The 16,897-nt window shown below is 42.8% G+C and overlaps 3 protein-coding genes across 3 annotated transcripts; 1 reads left to right on the top strand and 2 right to left on the bottom strand.

The window, feature by feature from the left end:
* The first annotated feature begins 329 nt into the window (after window positions 1-329).
* enosf1 (enolase superfamily member 1) lies at window positions 330-5,688 on the top strand. The gene is made up of 15 exons (XM_034572728.1): window positions 330-473; window positions 565-667; window positions 2,020-2,135; window positions 2,285-2,371; window positions 2,457-2,483; window positions 2,567-2,639; window positions 2,743-2,781; window positions 2,968-3,050; window positions 3,129-3,251; window positions 3,521-3,655; window positions 4,245-4,286; window positions 4,367-4,496; window positions 4,798-4,897; window positions 4,991-5,072; window positions 5,157-5,688. The coding sequence occupies exons 1-15, from the start codon at window positions 393-395 to the stop codon at window positions 5,247-5,249; spliced, it is 1,314 nt and encodes a 437-aa protein (XP_034428619.1). The 5' UTR covers window positions 330-392; the 3' UTR covers window positions 5,250-5,688.
* On the bottom strand, window positions 5,422-8,507 carry tyms (thymidylate synthetase). The gene is made up of 7 exons (XM_034572729.1): window positions 8,182-8,507; window positions 7,340-7,413; window positions 6,839-7,013; window positions 6,430-6,531; window positions 6,132-6,307; window positions 5,965-6,036; window positions 5,422-5,877 (listed from the first exon to the last, which is right to left on the bottom strand). The coding sequence occupies exons 1-7, from the start codon at window positions 8,396-8,398 to the stop codon at window positions 5,740-5,742; spliced, it is 954 nt and encodes a 317-aa protein (XP_034428620.1). The 5' UTR covers window positions 8,399-8,507; the 3' UTR covers window positions 5,422-5,739.
* A 1,130-nt stretch (window positions 8,508-9,637) lies between these two features.
* Window positions 9,638-14,551, bottom strand: LOC117754262 (clusterin-like protein 1). Its single transcript, XM_034573088.1, has 8 exons — window positions 14,145-14,551; window positions 12,724-12,833; window positions 12,406-12,554; window positions 11,741-11,911; window positions 11,176-11,632; window positions 10,966-11,088; window positions 10,129-10,340; window positions 9,638-9,835 (listed from the first exon to the last, which is right to left on the bottom strand). The coding sequence occupies exons 2-8, from the start codon at window positions 12,818-12,820 to the stop codon at window positions 9,638-9,640; spliced, it is 1,407 nt and encodes a 468-aa protein (XP_034428979.1). The 5' UTR covers window positions 12,821-12,833; window positions 14,145-14,551.
* Between the last annotated feature and the right edge of the window lie 2,346 nt (window positions 14,552-16,897).

Raw genomic sequence — 16,897 nt, 5'->3', positions numbered from 1 at the left:
GGGAGGGAGAGTGATGTGGGGAATTTGTACAATAAAAAGTTGATTTTACATTTGGCTTGTTAGAAATTACACTTTGATTGAACACATTAAGGCCAAATGCAACATATGCATGTGTCATCATTTAAGAATGAGTGTGATCAGAAGTTGTATTTGGTTTTATCACTGACCGATGAAAACATAGTGACATGATGAGAAATGTTCTTATTACCAGTCAGATCTGGTTTCCAAGGCAACAGCAATTCTGTTTACTGGTTTATCAGCTCTCAGTGGGTTAAGTGCATAAAATGTGATTAAGTGACATGTGTTGGTCATGTTTAAACCAATGACAGGGGGAGGTGGGCGGGATCGACCTATACAAGGAAGTGGACAGTAGTCAGGAATCACAAGACAACATGAAACACAGGATCGTGAGTGTGACGGTCCGGGATGTTCGATTCCCGACGTCTCTGGAGCAGCATGGCTCAGACGCAATGGTGAGCAGGGTTGTGCACCAACACACACACATACACACACACACAGTGACATGTTGACAGAGTGTGTGTGTGTTCACTGTCCACACCGCAGCACACTGACCCGGACTATTCAGCCGCTTATGTTGTCATCGACACGGACTGTGGCCTCCAGGGCTTCGGCTTCACGTTCACTTTGGGAAAAGGCACCGACATTGGTGAGACACACACAAACAGACACCCACAAAGACACAAGCACACACTGTGTCCGGCACTTGTCACAAGGTTGCCGCTGCGTTCAGGTGCACCTGATAAACTCTGAATTCCCACATCTTGACTCGCCTTGAATGCAACTTTTTACAAAACCTCTTACAAACTGCCCTGAATATCTCCACATGATAAGATTCAATAATAGTCATAGCGCCCCCTAGCTGCCGTGCTCGGGCCTACTGTTTTTGCTAGAGTTTTTGTTTTTCTTCTCTTTCTGCTAAATGAAAGTAAATGATTTGCCTTTCCGGTGCCTTAACATACTCAAAAAAACACCAATTTCTGCAGGTGGGTCAGGTATGGTGAAAATGTATGTATTGTGTAATGTGCCTCCTAAAATGGCTCTATAGCGCCCCCTACAATTTTTCAATGAGGGTCTTCCTATTCATTTACTTTCGCCTAGAGTAATGAAAATCGCCACACATGTGTATCATGCCCAGACTTAGAAAAAATCCTGTTGACACTCTTCGCCACACCCAACAGGAAGTCGCCCATTTTGGATTGAAAATTATATTTGGCGCCAAGAACCTTCAAGTAGCTCGAACTTCCATGTTTTCGCTCCAATCACTGTCAAACCTCATTTTTGTGATAAGGAACCCGTCCCGGAAGAGTTCTATATATTACAAATGCAAATATACTACGATCGTCACAGCGCCCCCTAGCTGGGACAGGAAGTACCATGTCTTATACTTTGACATGTTACGCCTACATTTTTCATTTTATCCGCCTCAAAATTGGAAACCTGGAGAAGCTGGTTACATCATGTTTTGAGCATTTGCATCGAACCGGCTCGGGCCCGCACTCTACGTGCTCCCAAGTCTAGTTGTACTTGTTGTACTTGTTTTAACATGCTGCTGGAAAAACAAACCTGTAACGAGGCTAAAGACACATTATTCTTCAATATGTTGATACAGACGTTAAAAAAAACATACCATGACATAGGGAGATACAGCAAAAAATTATACCTATGTTTATATTCAATTATTATTATTTCCTTTTAAGTTTAAAGACAGATATAAATTAGTAGTTATTTGATTTTATTAAAGGCAAACAGGAAAGTCTTCTGCATTTCAGGTGGATCTCTGACGTGTTAGACCTCCACACTGAATTATATTGATAAATATTGGGCTTGTGTTACTTCTGATCAATATTATATTGCAATAATTATTGACTACCCTGCCATGCCAAAGTACTACTTCATCATGACATTTCTTGCCTTTGCTTGCCTGTGTGCAAAGCTGAGCCCTACAACGCCGCCTGGTGCTCAGGTTCGGTAATGTCCTCCTGCTTGTTGCCCCTGCAGTGGTGTGTGCTGTGCAGGCCCTGTCAGGACTGGTTGTTGGGAAAAGCTTGCAGGAGATTGTGAGCGACTTCCGAGGGTTTTACCGCCTGCTGTCCAGTGACGGACAGATGAGATGGGTAACAGCCTCTTTATATACAGTCTATGTAGTGTCTGTTCCCCATCTGGTCCCCATTTCAACCCAGTTTCCTTCAGTGCTATTTATCCAATGTTGATTATTTTTAAGGGGGATGTCAAATGCGTCTTTTTAAACCTCTTGTGTTGACAGTTGGGACCAGAGAAAGGCGTGATCCACCTCGCCACTGCTGCAGTTCTGAACGCCGTGTGGGACCTGTGGGCGAGGGTGGAGGGCAAGGTGGGGCCACGAGATTGAGCCATTGCTAGTATATCCTTCACAAATATGACACATCTTGACTCACAGCCTGTCGTTTTTCCTGCAGCCGCTGTGGAAACTCCTCGTTGACATGGTGAGTCCCAGTGAATTAAAATGGAAGATTCATGTTCAGGTTGTGTAGAGGAGAAGTATGATGCATCGTGTGCGTCGCTTCAGGATCCCGAGCAGATCGTGTCGTGCATCGACTTCAGATACATCACCGACGCTCTGACAGAGAAGGAGGCTCTGGGTGAGACTGTAGATGATGAGATGTGAGTCCAGTAACAGACCTGTGCCTTGTAAACAGTTAAATCACAGCAACACACTCTCTCTGCTTCTCTTTCCTGATTCAGAAATACTGGTGAAGGCACAAGAGGGGAAGCAGCGGAGAGGTGAGCACACTAGAGTCTTTAATTACATGGCTGAATGGGATTTTGTGGAACTAAATTGCCTCTTTAGAAACTAACAGGAGTGCTATTAGTCTGCATAATAAGCCCCTGCAGCCCATGATTGCTCCATTAAAACACACTTCTCCTCGGGTATTTATTAATGTGTGGACTGTTTCTTTCACCTGCCAGAGGATCAGATGCTGAGGGAGGGTTATCCTGCGTACACCACCTCCTGCGCCTGGCTCGGATACTCGGACCAGCAGCTCAAACAGGTCTCTGTGCTATAAAATGTATGATGCACTCGTACAGATGATAGTATTATTGTCACTGACAGCTGTGTTTCTCTGAAGCTCTGCACTGACGCACTTAAAAGCGGCTGGACCAAGTTTAAGGTGAAAGTCGGCGCCGATCTCGAGGACGACATCCGCAGGTGTCGACTCATCCGGGAAATGATCGGACCAAACAACACGTTGGTGAGTTTGTTTTCACCCGGACCACTGAGGCTACATACACACGATTAGGTTATAGTCATGACCGAAAAGACCCAATCAGCAAGCTGTTGTGAGTGTCTACGTCATCTCTGTTTCTGTTCGTCTAAAACTATAACTCTACTAAACAGGACCAGCAGCATTTCCAAACTTAGATTTAGCGTTCTCAAACAAAAACGTAGTGATGTGGATGTAGCCAGTGTTCGTTTCACAGAATGACGTTCTGTGTACTGAGGTGTTTTTTGTGTTTGTAGATGATCGATGCCAACCAGAGATGGGACGTGGGCGAGGCCATCAGCTGGGTGACCAGCCTCTCTGAGTTCAAACCTCTTTGGATCGAAGAGCCCACGTCTCCGGACGACATCCTGGGTCACGCTACCATCTCCAAGGTAAGAAAGAATCCATCCTCCATAGTTGGAGGAGCAAGCCTGACTGAGAGCTCAAGGACACGCCCACCTACACCTGTGACCTGCACCCATTGGACGATTCTAGTTGTCAATCACACGGTATCCACAGTATTTACTCTAAATGGGACCATAATTCACAAAATTAACATCATGCTGTATTGAAGACTTGAAACTATAGATTGAGACACAAACTCTGTATGGAAATATTTACTAACGTTATAAAACAAGTGAGAAGTAGAATCATTTCCTCATAAACTTCTATAGAAATCTTTTTGCAACCAGTGGAGTCGCCCTCTGCTGGTCATTTGAGAGAATGCAGGTGTTGTCCACATCCACAAACTGTCCATGGTTTCAAGACATGGACAGATTATGAGACAATGGACAGAGACATGTTGAAGTGTCCCCACCCTTCCTGCGCAGGAACAAGATGTCTGACTACGTCTCTCTGGTCATTCTGCATTTCTTTATTGTCCTTTTGTGTCTCAATGGTTGTTTTGTGTATTTTTATTGTGTTGTCATTTGAGTAACAGTTGAATATTAAAATAAAAGATGTTTGACTTTGTCGTTGCAGGCTTTGGCTCCACTCGGGATCGGAGTGGCAACAGGGGAGCAGGTCAGAGCTCGAGTTTGTTTCTAGGACACATACACACTGACTGATGAAATGATAATGTTTGATGCGTGTTTCCTCTCCAGTGTCATAACAGGGTGATGTTTAAGCAGTTCCTCCAGGCGTCGGCTCTGCAGTTTGTCCAGATCGACAGCTGTCGGCTGGGCAGCGTCAACGAAAACCTGGCTGTGCTGCTGATGGCCCACAAGTTCCAGGGTAAGAATTCAAGACACAGAGTCCTGAGAAGCAACGGAGTTAAAGTTTTGTCATTTTCTTTTTCTGAAAAAGCAAAAACCAGCTGCAAAAGGGGATCAAACAGGTTTTCAAATATGCATGAATTTTATTTTATTTATTGTTGTAGCATGTTTAATCAATTAGAAAAATAGAAAAGGTTCTCTGCTCTTAATATTTTGTCTTATTTATGCCTTTTTTCAGGGCAGGTTTCATGGTTCCAGTATAATCCTATTCAAAGTATACTATGTATTTCAGTATCGTAACAATTGTTTCTTGTCCCCAGTGCCCGTGTGTCCTCACGCCGGAGGAGTCGGCCTGTGTGAGCTCGTCCAGCATCTGATTCTCTTCGACTTCGTCTGTGTGTCTGCGAGTCTCGACAACCGGTGAGAGCGAGCTGCGTTTTTCACTTCCTGGTTCGAGCTGTTGAATGTGTCTGATTGGTTCGTGATAAATCCTAATCACGACTTCACCTGCAGGATGTGTGAATTCGTGGATCACCTCCACGAACACTTCACCAGCCCTGTGGTGATTCAGGACGCCCACTACATGCCCCCAAAGGTACGACCGCGGGCAGGGACAGAATATAATTATACATACTTTACATAATTCATACATAACAACTGTATTCGCTGCTCTTCTCAGGATCCGGGCTACTCCTGTGAGATGCTGGACTCGTCCGTGCGGAAACACCAGTTCCCTGAAGGAGACGTGTGGAAGCTGCTGGCGAACAAATGAGGAGTTTTATCTCCAACGCGTCACCAGAGGCTCTTTTAGACGAATAATTAAACTCGTCTGAGTTACATTATAGAAATTCCGACAGCTGTAATTTTGTCAATCTGCACAATTTCAATTTTACACTCTGTGAGCTGCTTAATTGCTACAAGTTTCCTGATACACGAGGCTGATTCCAAATGTAACATCTTTATTTACAGAAATACATTACTCGCCATATTAATAATAAGCAAATCGAAACAGTTTAGAAAAATTCAGGATATTAGAAGTTCAGCTGCAGAAAAAACCCAAGTGTAGATTAGTTTTTCACACTAGTGTAAGAACTTAAAATAGGTTAAAGGTGTAGTTCAACCAAACACACAAAATATCTCTTTTAGCCCTTTTGTGATGTTGATAAACTCTTAAAAAGGACCTTGGTAATACAAATAACATGAATACAAAAGTGTGATAATTGTTTTCCCATTCACACCCAATTGTCTTTCCATTGGGATTATTACACGGCCATCTGCATCTTGATGGCGGGATGAGGGTTGTAGTCACAGATCTCAAAGTCCTCCGCCCGGAAATCATCGATTCTCTCCACGTTTCTCAGAATCTTGAGTTTGGGGAACGGGCGAATCTCCCTCTGGAGCTGTGAGATAAAGACAGATGAACTCATGTGAGTTTAACATCCAGAAGAGAGCAGAGAGATTTCAAAAAACTGTTTTAATGAACCCACCTGTATTTTGAGAGGTTCGATGTGGTTGATGTAGACGTGAGCGTCTCCCATCGTGTGAACAAAGTCACCAGGCTGCAGGGAAAGAATTTAAAAAACACACGACAGCTGAAGTATCCGAACACAATGATCTTTATAATGGTTAGATGAGGTCATTTCACTGCTCTTACCTTCAGTCCCGTGATGTGAGCGATCATGTAGGTGAGAAGTGCGTAGCTGGCGATATTGAAAGGCACGCCAAGACCCATATCCCCCGAGCGCTGGTACAGCTGACACGACAGCTCGCCATCGCACACGTAGAACTGGCAGAGGGCGTGGCAGGGGGGCAGAGCCATGAGGGGCAGGTCTGTGAAAACACAAGGAGGCGAAGATTAAGCATTTAATCATCCTCCTTCGACAAAACGAGATTTAAGAGGTTTCTAAACCCAGTCTGGACAGAATAAAGTTTAATTCAGCTGTCTGCTGCACCTTTGGGGTTCCATGCACTCATGATGATGCGTCTATCTTCTGGATTCTTCTGGATGGTGTCGATGACTTTCTGCAGCTGGTCGACACCGTGTCCTGTGTAATCTGTTGAGGGAAGGATCAACAATAAGGATGGAGGAATATCTGAAGCCCGGTAATCTGTCAAGTGGGTTAAGGTTTAATCACAGGCCTACGTTCAGTTTGACTGGAGAAAAATTAAGAAAACACACCACTTGTTTTTCTTATTCTATTGTTTAATGGGTGACAAACCTGCCTCATCTTCCTGCAAATGGTTAAAATCTCTGAACCATCCAAAAAAAGTGTTTTTACATTGCAACCAAACACTTTCAATTGCATGTACCAACCAAAAAACTCAAATATTGACACTGGGTGTGGCTTTGACAAACTTTACCTGCGTGCATGGTCGAGTATTCTGCACCAAAGTGCCTCCACTGGAAACCGTACACTGGTCCCAGGTCGCCTTCTTCTCTGTCCGTGAACCCGAGGTTATCCAGGAACTGTCGAGACCCGTTGGCTTCCCAGATCTTCACCCCTTTCTCCGAGAGCTCCTTGGCGTTTGTTGACCCCTGTGACACAAACACAAAAAAAAATATCAGTGACTAATTCGGTTTAAGGGTCAGTTCAACTTAAAATGCAAAAGTAAAAGTAGGCATGTAGGTATTTTCAGTTTCAAGGTTTTTTTTTGTTTGATGCCCTAGAGAGACATTATTTCTTTGAGTGTGAAAACTGTCAACGTGGTGTGGATGGTACAGGAGAGAGTTTATTTACTAAATATAAATAGGTCCAAGGACTGTGTTGCTACTAACCACAAGAGGAAAGAGAGAAAATATTATTTTTAAAGATAATTAGTGTGAATTGACCCTTTTAAAAAGTGCGAACTCATCATCCTCACCTTAACAAACCACAGCAGCTCTTCAAGGATCCCTTTCCAGAAAACCTTCTTGGTCGTCAGCAGAGGAAACTGATCTACAGCAAAGAATCAACTGGTTATTTTACATTATTTACATAATTAGTATTTTACAGATTGAAAATATTATAATCAGCCTCAATTTATTTAATGTGGTTATAAAAAATTGCTGGAAATTCTAGTTGAATTATAAACCTAGGGGACAGTGCCCCCTGGTGGACAAACTTGTGACCAAAAGAGCTGGAGGGAATCTTAGTTATTTCTGTACTGTTTTTATTTATCAGTTAAAAAAACATGAGGAAACAAAACATGTACTTATGTAAGATTTTAAAAGTTACACTCCTACACAACTACACTCACTTCTTATTGCACCATATTCATGCATCTAGTTTTATTGGCTATTTTACAGATTTTACAAACAAAACATGATAATAAATATTGTGCACTCGGTTAAAGTTACCTCAACCTTGGAAATAGTTGCTTGGTGTTGCTTCAACTTTCTGGATCAAATAAAGACCAGTGAGCTTACAAATAAAAAACTTGCCTTTCAAAAATATTCATAGAAAAATTTAATGCAACATAAAGTCAGTTTCTTTTCACCCTCTTTTTAAATTATGAATCAAGTGTGTAAAAGAAGATGATTATCTTTAATCATGTTTGTCTGTAAATGGCTTTTCTGCATAATTTACTGTTTGAGAAGTTTGTAAATGCTTTAGTCTTTCTCCTTCCAACAATATAAAAGGTATATTCTGTTATTTTGGAGAACCAGAACTGAGCCGTTCTGCCCTTCACATGTATAAGAAACTGTTTTGAATCCACACACCGACCTCTCAGACTGTATCTGCCCTGAGCACCGAACACGGACACCACCCCGGTCCCGGTCCGGTCCCCCTTCCTGCGGCCGTGCTGCAGGACGTAGTGGATCTGGTCCAGGTACCCGCGCTCATCGCAGAAAACACCCGCAGTCCTCTGCTCCGCAGCGGGTCGCTCCTCCGGCCGCTCCTCCGGCCGCTCCCCGGTGTGGATGTCTGAGGTAGCCGGCATTGTGTGGATGAACGCGGGGGAAAACCTCGCGCTAAAATGCGGCTGCAGGGACGAGACGCTGTCAAGTATGAAACTTTGCCGGGTGTTTTAGTCCCGCTTTCGTAGACTACCGACAACTTCCGGTTAATCTAGCGGGAACACAGAAAAAACTGCGCTCTGCATTATCTACGGTGGCCGAGAGAGATCAACGCGCTGCAAAAAGATGATTGATGTAAAGTCAAACCCCAACTGTTTATAATAGTAATTATTGAATCACTTTATCCTATAACAACCCCCCCCCCCCCCTCCTGTGTCACCTGGTCTCACTTCTTCCTGTGGCTCCACCTTCAGAAGCCGAACAGGAAGTCAGCTCACCTGAGACCTGGCTGCATGGTGGAGGACTCATGTTTTCAGGTTTGTATATGTGTTGATGTTAAAGTAATGTTTTTTAGCTTAGTAGTAGGTTTAAAAACATTTAAGTTGGTCTTAAGGCGCTTTGTTTATTAGAGAATTGTTTAATATTACATTGTATGTTTTCTCCTCCATTCCAAATTAATCCCAATTTTAAAAAAAAAAGTTTGTTCCTGCAGCTAGAATATTAAAGGATTAACTTTACACTGGGTTGCACTCATATTTACTTATTTTTATTGTTTGGAAACAAATATCGACCAGAACAAAGTATTCAGAAAGGGTGTTCGAAGGATTTCGATTTCACAATTTCAGTTTATAAAAAAAAGTGGAAAAGAATCGGGTCGGAGCAGAGTGCATGTGCAACATTTAATGGCGGAAACATTATAAACCCTAAGAATTAATTTACATGAATAAAAAGAATACAAGCGGTGCATGTAAATGTTAGAGGTCTATGAAGTTGAATTTTCAAGTTCAGTTTATTTGGACTGGTCCCGGGCTCTTTATTCAGTGTCTGAGGAAACTCTGAAGATATTCAGATCACAGTCTTATGGAAGTCCTGTAAAAAAAAAAAAAATATATATATATATATCAATTTCTAAATTAAAAATGACATCTGATGCGTAGAAAAAAGCTGACGAGAACCACAAGCACTTAAATGTTTCCATGGCAACAGATGCCTATGCCTTTCTGCATATGGATCTATTAAAACTTTGAATGCAAAGTAAGTCAATAAATAAAGATATGATCATCTTAAATACCATTTACATCGTGTCTCTCTGAATAAGGTTTAATTTGAATAGAATTGTAAAGTCGACATCTTCTAACAATCACGATTCGGGAGAAATAAATTCACTGAGGCTCGATACCTCTTATCTGCTGTTTATGTAGCGTCAGAGCCTCCTGAGCTGCGAACTGGATGAAAGCCGGGTCGTCCACCTCCAGCTCTGCAGGGACTCGAACAGTGAGCGGGGCAGAGTCCAGTATGGTGACGACCACGCTGGTGTCTGGTTTAGGTCTGAGATTCTTCACCTGCTGATGTGGAATCACCTGAAACATGAGATCATGTGAAAATGCATCATCGTCGATTTCAATGATGTTGCTTAGTGTTGCTTTAACTTTCTGGATCTAAAAAAAACAATAAACTTAAAAAGGAAAACAACCAAACAATTTCTTGCCATTCAAAACAATCATATACATTGTTATGCTACATAGTCACATAAATGTTTGAGAAACAGGATGGAGTTATTCTTACAACCTGTTTTCACTTTGCAAACCTGGTAACAACCTCCTGAGTTAAATACTGTAAGATGATCTGAGGAATCCAACATGGCTGCTCATACCGTGATCATGTTGAACACGTGTAGGCCGAGCGTGCGGACGGTCAGCCGGTTGACCCAGCCGTACGTGTCGTGCACGCCGCTGATCCACCTCTGCGTGTCTCCCGTGTGTCTCTGCACCAGCTGCAGCCTGTCGTCGTACTGCTGACGAGAGGCGTTCAGCAGCATGTGCATCTCCTCCATCTGAGAGTGCAGCTGCTGGACACTGGGACACTCTGAGTAGATGCATGTGCACATCAGGTACATCCTCATAGTCAACCAAAGTGTTCAATCTGACTCTGGCGTTAACAGATTACTGAATCAGAGCAGATAATTCTGTGGTTAAATGTCATTTTGTGGGACAGGAAATTTAAAGTTGATTGATTCCTTGCTCAACTCAGAGAAAATTAATGCCCAATTCACTGTTAAAGTCAGTTTTAGCTAAATGGTTACTGACTTTCACTGATTTTCTGTTTTAATGTGTCTTAATAGACTGTAAATAAAGATGGACGACATGACATGACCATTGCCCCCTGGTGGCTGGCTGCAGTACAGGTAAAAAAAAAGGGTTTTCTAAAAATGGTTTCTAACGTTATACTGTAGGTAGTTCTTATGACACTGATATATTTTCATTCTTCTGGTAAGTTTGGTTTTAATTAGTTATTTGATGTTGTAAAAAATGGGGTGAAACATCATGATTGACAGCTGAGACTGACTCATGATTGGTCGAGACCTTGATACCACGGTTCCATCCCCAAAACGCTTCTCTGCTGACTCTGACTCCAACCGGCAAGTTGGCAACATTCTCTTGGTTAAGCATAAATCAAACAGCCTAATTTATGAGCTAAACCAGTGATTTACCTTTTAAGAGATAATCCTTGCATGTCTCACACAGATCCTGGAGCTGCCAACACTCTGATGCTTCTCTGCGCAGTCGTCTGCACATATAACTGCTTTGTCCCAAAGAGGAGAGTGATCCTGTGTCTGTGCAGATGTGCATACAATCAGCAGATGTTACAAAAGGTTAATGTCATTCTATATGGGAGTAAATAATGCAAATACATCATATACCTCTGCTCGACTGCTGAAAATACTCCTCAGCTTCTTGTGTCTCCTCGAACACATCGACCACTGTGGAGCTGAACTCTTGGACCACGTTCCTCCCAAAGTCGTACATTGAGTCTAGGATGTGATCCAGACCCACGGTCCTGAGGAAGCCTGCGGTCGAGCCGCCCTGGAGGCCTGACAGCGGGCTGGGCCGGAGCTCCGTGTCCAAGGCTGCAAGAAAGGAATGGCCGAAGACGTGTGGCATCTTCTTGACCAGCGTGATGCCGTGGGTGTAGATGAGGCTGATGTTTGACAGCAGCCGGCTGAACGATTCCTCCGCCTGCAGCAGCTCCAGGTCGGATTTATCCTCATCATCATCATTCTGAGGCGACTTGGTCCGAGCTACGTTCTCCTCATTTTGACCGTAAACATACTCTGCTGGTTCCAGCTGGGCGGCCATTTTCCTGAAAAACTCCTCCACCTGCAGGAAAAGATTCACAGCAGGATGGTGTTTTTAACCAGATTCAAACCATTTCGTGACATTTACACTTTCAGAGACGTTATAAATGGAAAACGCCTGAGTTCAAACCTTGAAGGAGAAAGCGGCGAAGCCCCGTCGACATGTGGAGGTGAAGAAGGCCTTGCACGTATCTTCGAGACACGGTCGACACTCGTCAAAGGAGGATTTGGTTAAATCTTCACACTGCTGCTCGGCCTCCTTGAGTTTCTGCTCGGTTTCCCGGGCCAGCTGCTTCGCCCCCTGAAGGAAACCCCAAACATAAAAGATCACTCACTGTTACATCCCCTCCGAATAAGCCACAGTTTATAAGATGTGGGTTTTTTTGGAAGGTTTTTATTCTAAATAAATTTTTATTCTAGACAGAAAAAGCAGATTAATCTACAAACGGCTCATTTATCCTGTAAAACTACATCCCCCCCCCCCCTCTTTAAAACCAGCCGTACTCCCACGTTCATTATTCACTGTCTGCTTTGAGGTTTTCCATGAGCCCCTGTGCGGCTTTGCCTTCGTCTATGAGGCAGAAAATTTGTGGTGGCTCTCGGATTAGGTCACAAAGACTGGCATGTAACTGTTCGACTGCAATAGTCTGGTTCTGTGAAAAGTTATGATACTTAAATACAGAGTAATCTCGTGGTATTTTGGTCGTGGGTTTCTAACATCAGGAACGATTACTGCAAATATAATAAGTTTGCAGAGGCTCTGTATTTAATGGGACCCGTGGGAACTCGGTTCACCTTCTTCTTGTCGTTACTGTGTCTGAGGACGTCCATCAGGTGCATGTGCCTCTCCTCTTTTTTCTCCATGGTTTCCTTCACCTGCTTCACCCCGAATAGAGCCCGCTTTATCTCCTCATTGACGTACCGCTCCCCTGCTGCAGACAGCTCTGCACACACCAGAAATAACATGATGCAGTTCAGTTAAATGGTGATAAACAAGTATGGAAAGTGTTTTTTCTCCAATCAAAAACATGCTATAGAGATGAATTATACTTCACTTGTTAAATTGTACTTTAGTCTAGGTTTTTAAAATATTATATATAGAATTAGCCTCACTTTCCAGCCTGTCTTGGCTCAGTGGAGAAGAGTCGGCGGCGCTCAGCACCACCTCAGAGAGAGTGATGCAGAGAATGTGAACAAGCAGCGTCCTCATTGTGTCTTCAGCCCTGTGGACATTATACAGAACACACTCATTATTCTGCTGTGGAGCCTCACACAGTAGATCCTGACACGAATGAAAAACTTGCTTTGATTTTATTCATCATGTGTTTTTAAAAATGCTTCTGCTAAACTTCTCACTAGGTGGCGCCATTTCCCAAGCCTATCAAGTTAGATGCTTTTTTTTAAATCAATGAATAGAATAATCAGGGCAAATAAGAAACAGTCGTTCCTTTGAGTGGAACATGACGTCAGTGTGAAGCCAAATAAACAAAATTACCTCATTAAGTAAAACCTCAAACGTGAAGATTTTCTGCTTTTTCTGTCTCATTAAAATGTTATTCTTTGGGAGTTTCTTTTACTAAAAATAAAAGAAGTGAAGTTACATTTGGTCTCTGGGGAATCATGAGGGACAGTTTTTACTATTTAAATATGCAAATAATAATCAAGCAAATAATAATCAACCAAATCCTGAACATCATCAGAATATCCCAGTGCTGGAGACTCATGATGCCGTGAAGCTCACAGTGAAGGAGGCTACGTTGCGTCAGCTGACGTTTGTGTGGTTGAAGGATCACGTTACATAAAGAGGATAATAACTATAATACAGTACAACTGAACTGCTCATTATAAGTAAACAGAATGACAGGAGCTGAAATTACGACTTTAATCTTTCCTCAGTGAAGTTGTGGCATCTGCACTGACGACACTAAGAGGCTGTACATTAAACAACTGTAGGAACTGTTATTACTGTTATATGTACTGTTCTATGAAGCCTACTGTGTGTACTGTTGTATGTACTGTTATATGTACTGTATGTACTGTTGTATGTGCTCTATATACTGTAATATGTAGCCTACTGTGTGTACTGTTATTTGTACTGTACGTAGTGTTGTATGTACTGTTATATGTACTTGTATATGTACTGTTACATATGTATTGTGTGTACTGTTGTATGTACTGTTTTATGTAGCCTACTGTATGTACTGTTGTATATGTATTCTGTGTACTTTTATACATAGTCTAGTGTATGTACTGTTACTGTATAGGCACTGCATATACTGTTGTATGCAGCCTACTTTATGTACAGTTGTATGTACAACTATATGTATTGTATGTACTGTTGTATGTACTGTAGACATGACATTTTAACATTTTATACTGTGTACATAAATACTTCATATTTTCCATGTCAACCAGAATCAGTCTCACTGTAAAATCATATGATGCTATCTGTGAATATGCACCTTAAAATCGTATTAAACTGGTCTGTGATGATCCTACATGAGATACATAAATGTATAATAGAAAGTATTTACCTGTGAGACTATTAAACCATCAGCCTCTGGAGAACAAGAGCAGCAGTTGGAGAGAGAGAGAGAGAGAGAGAGCGAGAGAGAAGCAGACGTCGGCCTCCTCCAAGGATTGTTCTATTTTTATGGATCTACTCAGCAGCTCAGATCCTATTAGAGTGTTTGTATTATTGGTTATTACATCTTACTCATACAGCAGAGCGGCTTGAGACGAGCTTTAATGCCCGGCATACACAACAGGCTCAGTTGTTCTCAGGTCCTTCTCACTGAGTCGTCTCCCACATGGTGCAGAGCCCTCCTCAGGTAAAACATTCTGCTCTAATCTCCGTCAGACTGGCAGAAAGCTCGGGCCTCCTGCAGAGACCTGGCAGGGTCTCAGTCACGGGCTGAAGCTCTGCATCGTCCTCAGGTCACTACGGTGCAGGAGATGTTTTATCTTTCTTTGTACCATCTCTATACAGTTCACGTAATCTATATACAGTAGTTTAAATAAAGTTACTGCTAAAATATTCCAAAACATACTCATAAGTACTATGGGGAACAAAAAGGTCACTCACTTCTACCCCCCTTTAAATGTTTGATTTAGTTAGCAGAAGAGAAAGTCATGATGAATATCAGACGTTCTGAGCCAACATAATCAAAAACATCACTTAGATTATATTAGCATTATATGAAAAATGTCCTCCGCTGCTTCCTGTGTTTCTGGCCTCCACCTCTGGACGATCTGAGTTTCCATTGTTCTTATCTCGTGATATCTAAACATGGCAGCAGCAGCAGCAGCAGCAGCGTGGTAAATGTGGAATTCCTGTGTGCTTTCTCAATCCACGGTTAATCTGAGCCCACTGCTGAAAAGCCTTGACCCAGCAAATGAGGTCCCAACCTCTGAATGAGGACCAGCAGGAGCCTGTAAGATACCTGACCCTCAGCTGCTTTCCATCAGCCCGCCACCATCCCCGGCCGAGCCCTTACACCAGCCCGCTGCTCCAATTATAGCCGACAGTAAAATAACAGTTTTGAAGCCTTTAGGAAAACAAGTAATTAGTCGCTTTATCATCTCTGGCTGCTCTGGAATCTAATATGTGGTGGACTGGGTCAATCTCGAGCTATTAGAGTCTGAGGGACTGTGTTATCCAAAGAGAGAAGAAAAACAGATCTGAGCTTCATGTCTTTGTTGAAGGTTTTTTTTTAAAGCTCAGAGGAATTTAGAGCTGAGACGGTTTGTGTTATCTGTGTCTTTTCCTGTAAATCAATTGGTTTGAAGCGAGCGAGTGTGAGGAGATTAACATCGCGGCCAGATCATGTAGCCCGGTGACACTAACCTGTGCCGTGGAGACATGACGGTGGGTGCATGGTCCTCATTAGTCTGGAGGATGCAGATGTTTTCTCAGCTTTGATCAGTGATCTGCATCTGCAGGCCGCAGAGATTATGGAGACAGGAAGCGCTGGAATTATCACAGCACCTGGAAGAGCTAGAGGGGAAGTGGTCGCTGCTGAACCTCAAAGTCTAATGTCAAATAGTCCTGGCCGCCATTTTTAACAACAGGAAATATTCTTAGAGCAAATGTAAACAAAGGAAAAGAAATATATATTAGATTACGTTAAAAATATTGAGGTGTTTCTCACGGCAAACCAACCAATTTTAAACATAGTTTAAAGAAATTTTAAACCTTTACACCTGACAATATATAGAAATATAGGGAAAAGACAATGTATAGCATTCAAAGATATCCATTAGATCAATTTAATTCTGTAAATAATTGAATCTTAAAACTTTATTTTCCTAAAAACGATTGCCAAATGTGAGCCAATGTCGTCTACATGTAGCAGAGCATCACAGCAAAGTTCAGACTCGACACATAATCGTAAAAATGACTTGAAAAGATGAACATTTTGAAAATGTATCAGAGTAAATGTTATTGTGATGAATCTTAGTCTTAATCTTGATGCCCTTTGGAAATGTCACATAAGTAGAAATGTCCCTGTCGCTCCCCTCAACCTCCACAAACCTTTGAAATGATCTGTAATGAGAACCAGGTTTTCACCCGGGGACGCGATTTCCATCAACCCCCAGTAACTTAATCTCATCTCCGGCTGGATCAGTGCAGCACCGCACGACGTCCCGGGCTTTGTCCTGCTCCTCATCCCTGAAGTGACTCCAGGAGACTCAGCAGGAGCAGAGGGGACATGAAGTGACTTCAGGAGACTCAGCGGGAGCAAGGGGGACATGAAGAGACTTCAGGAGACTCAGGGGGAGCAGAGGAGACATGAAGTGATTTAAAGAGACTCAGCAGGAGCAGAGGGGATATAAGGGACTTCAGAAGACTCAGGAGGAGCAAAGGAGACATGAAGTGACTTCAGGAGACTCAGCGGGAGCAGAGGAGACATAAAGTGACTTCAGGAGAATCATCTGGAGCAGAGAGGACATAAGGGACTTCAGAAGACTCAGGAGGAGCAGAGAGGACATAAGGGACTTCAGGACACTGAGCAGGAGCAGAGGGGACATGAAGGGACTTCAGGACACTCAGCAGAAGCAGAGGGGACATAAGGGACTTCAGGAGACTGACACCAGTGACCAGGATGGACTGTCTCTGCTGACTGAGTCAAGATGCTCAGAATAACACAGGGAGAAAGATGGGAGGGTACCAGAAGGCAAGGGTCTCAGCCTTCAAAATAAAAGTGTGGGCCTTTTAGTCCACAGGGCAGAAATGACCTGCGTGACCGAGCTGGACATCAGCACAGAGAGATACAACAGCAGTGAT

Source organism: Hippoglossus hippoglossus, chromosome 20 (genome assembly GCF_009819705.1).
Source record: "Hippoglossus hippoglossus isolate fHipHip1 chromosome 20, fHipHip1.pri, whole genome shotgun sequence".
NCBI classification, from domain to species: domain Eukaryota; kingdom Metazoa; phylum Chordata; class Actinopteri; order Pleuronectiformes; family Pleuronectidae; genus Hippoglossus; species Hippoglossus hippoglossus.
The sequence above is the reverse complement of the archived record's forward strand: the minus strand, read 5'-3'. Positions and strand labels throughout refer to the sequence as shown.

What these genes read in the sequence shown, in the direction of transcription:
- tyms (XM_034572729.1), bottom strand. Translation starts at nt 8,398, where the DNA reads ATGCCGGCTACCTCAGACATCCACACCGGGGAGCGGCCGGAGGAGCGG. An exon ending in GGGCAGATACAGTCTGAGAG is followed by an intron (nt 7,414 to 8,181) that starts GTCGGTGTGTGG and finishes TCTTTGCTGTAG; the next exon opens with ATCAGTTTCCTCTGCTGACG. An exon ending in CTCACATCACGGGACTGAAG is followed by an intron (nt 6,037 to 6,131) that starts GTAAGAGCAGTG and finishes CTTTCCCTGCAG; the next exon opens with CCTGGTGACTTTGTTCACAC.
- LOC117754262 (XM_034573088.1), bottom strand. Translation starts at nt 12,820, where the DNA reads ATGAGGACGCTGCTTGTTCACATTCTCTGCATCACTCTCTCTGAGGTG. An exon ending in TCGCCGCTTTCTCCTTCAAG is followed by an intron (nt 11,633 to 11,740) that starts GTTTGAACTCAG and finishes CTTTTCCTGCAG; the next exon opens with GTGGAGGAGTTTTTCAGGAA. An exon ending in CAAGGATTATCTCTTAAAAG is followed by an intron (nt 10,341 to 10,965) that starts GTAAATCACTGG and finishes GCATCTACTCAG; the next exon opens with AGTGTCCCAGTGTCCAGCAG.
- enosf1 (XM_034572728.1), top strand. Translation starts at nt 393, where the DNA reads ATGAAACACAGGATCGTGAGTGTGACGGTCCGGGATGTTCGATTCCCG. An exon ending in GTGACGGACAGATGAGATGG is followed by an intron (nt 2,136 to 2,284) that starts GTAACAGCCTCT and finishes TTGTGTTGACAG; the next exon opens with TTGGGACCAGAGAAAGGCGT. An exon ending in TCTGCGAGTCTCGACAACCG is followed by an intron (nt 4,898 to 4,990) that starts GTGAGAGCGAGC and finishes CTTCACCTGCAG; the next exon opens with GATGTGTGAATTCGTGGATC.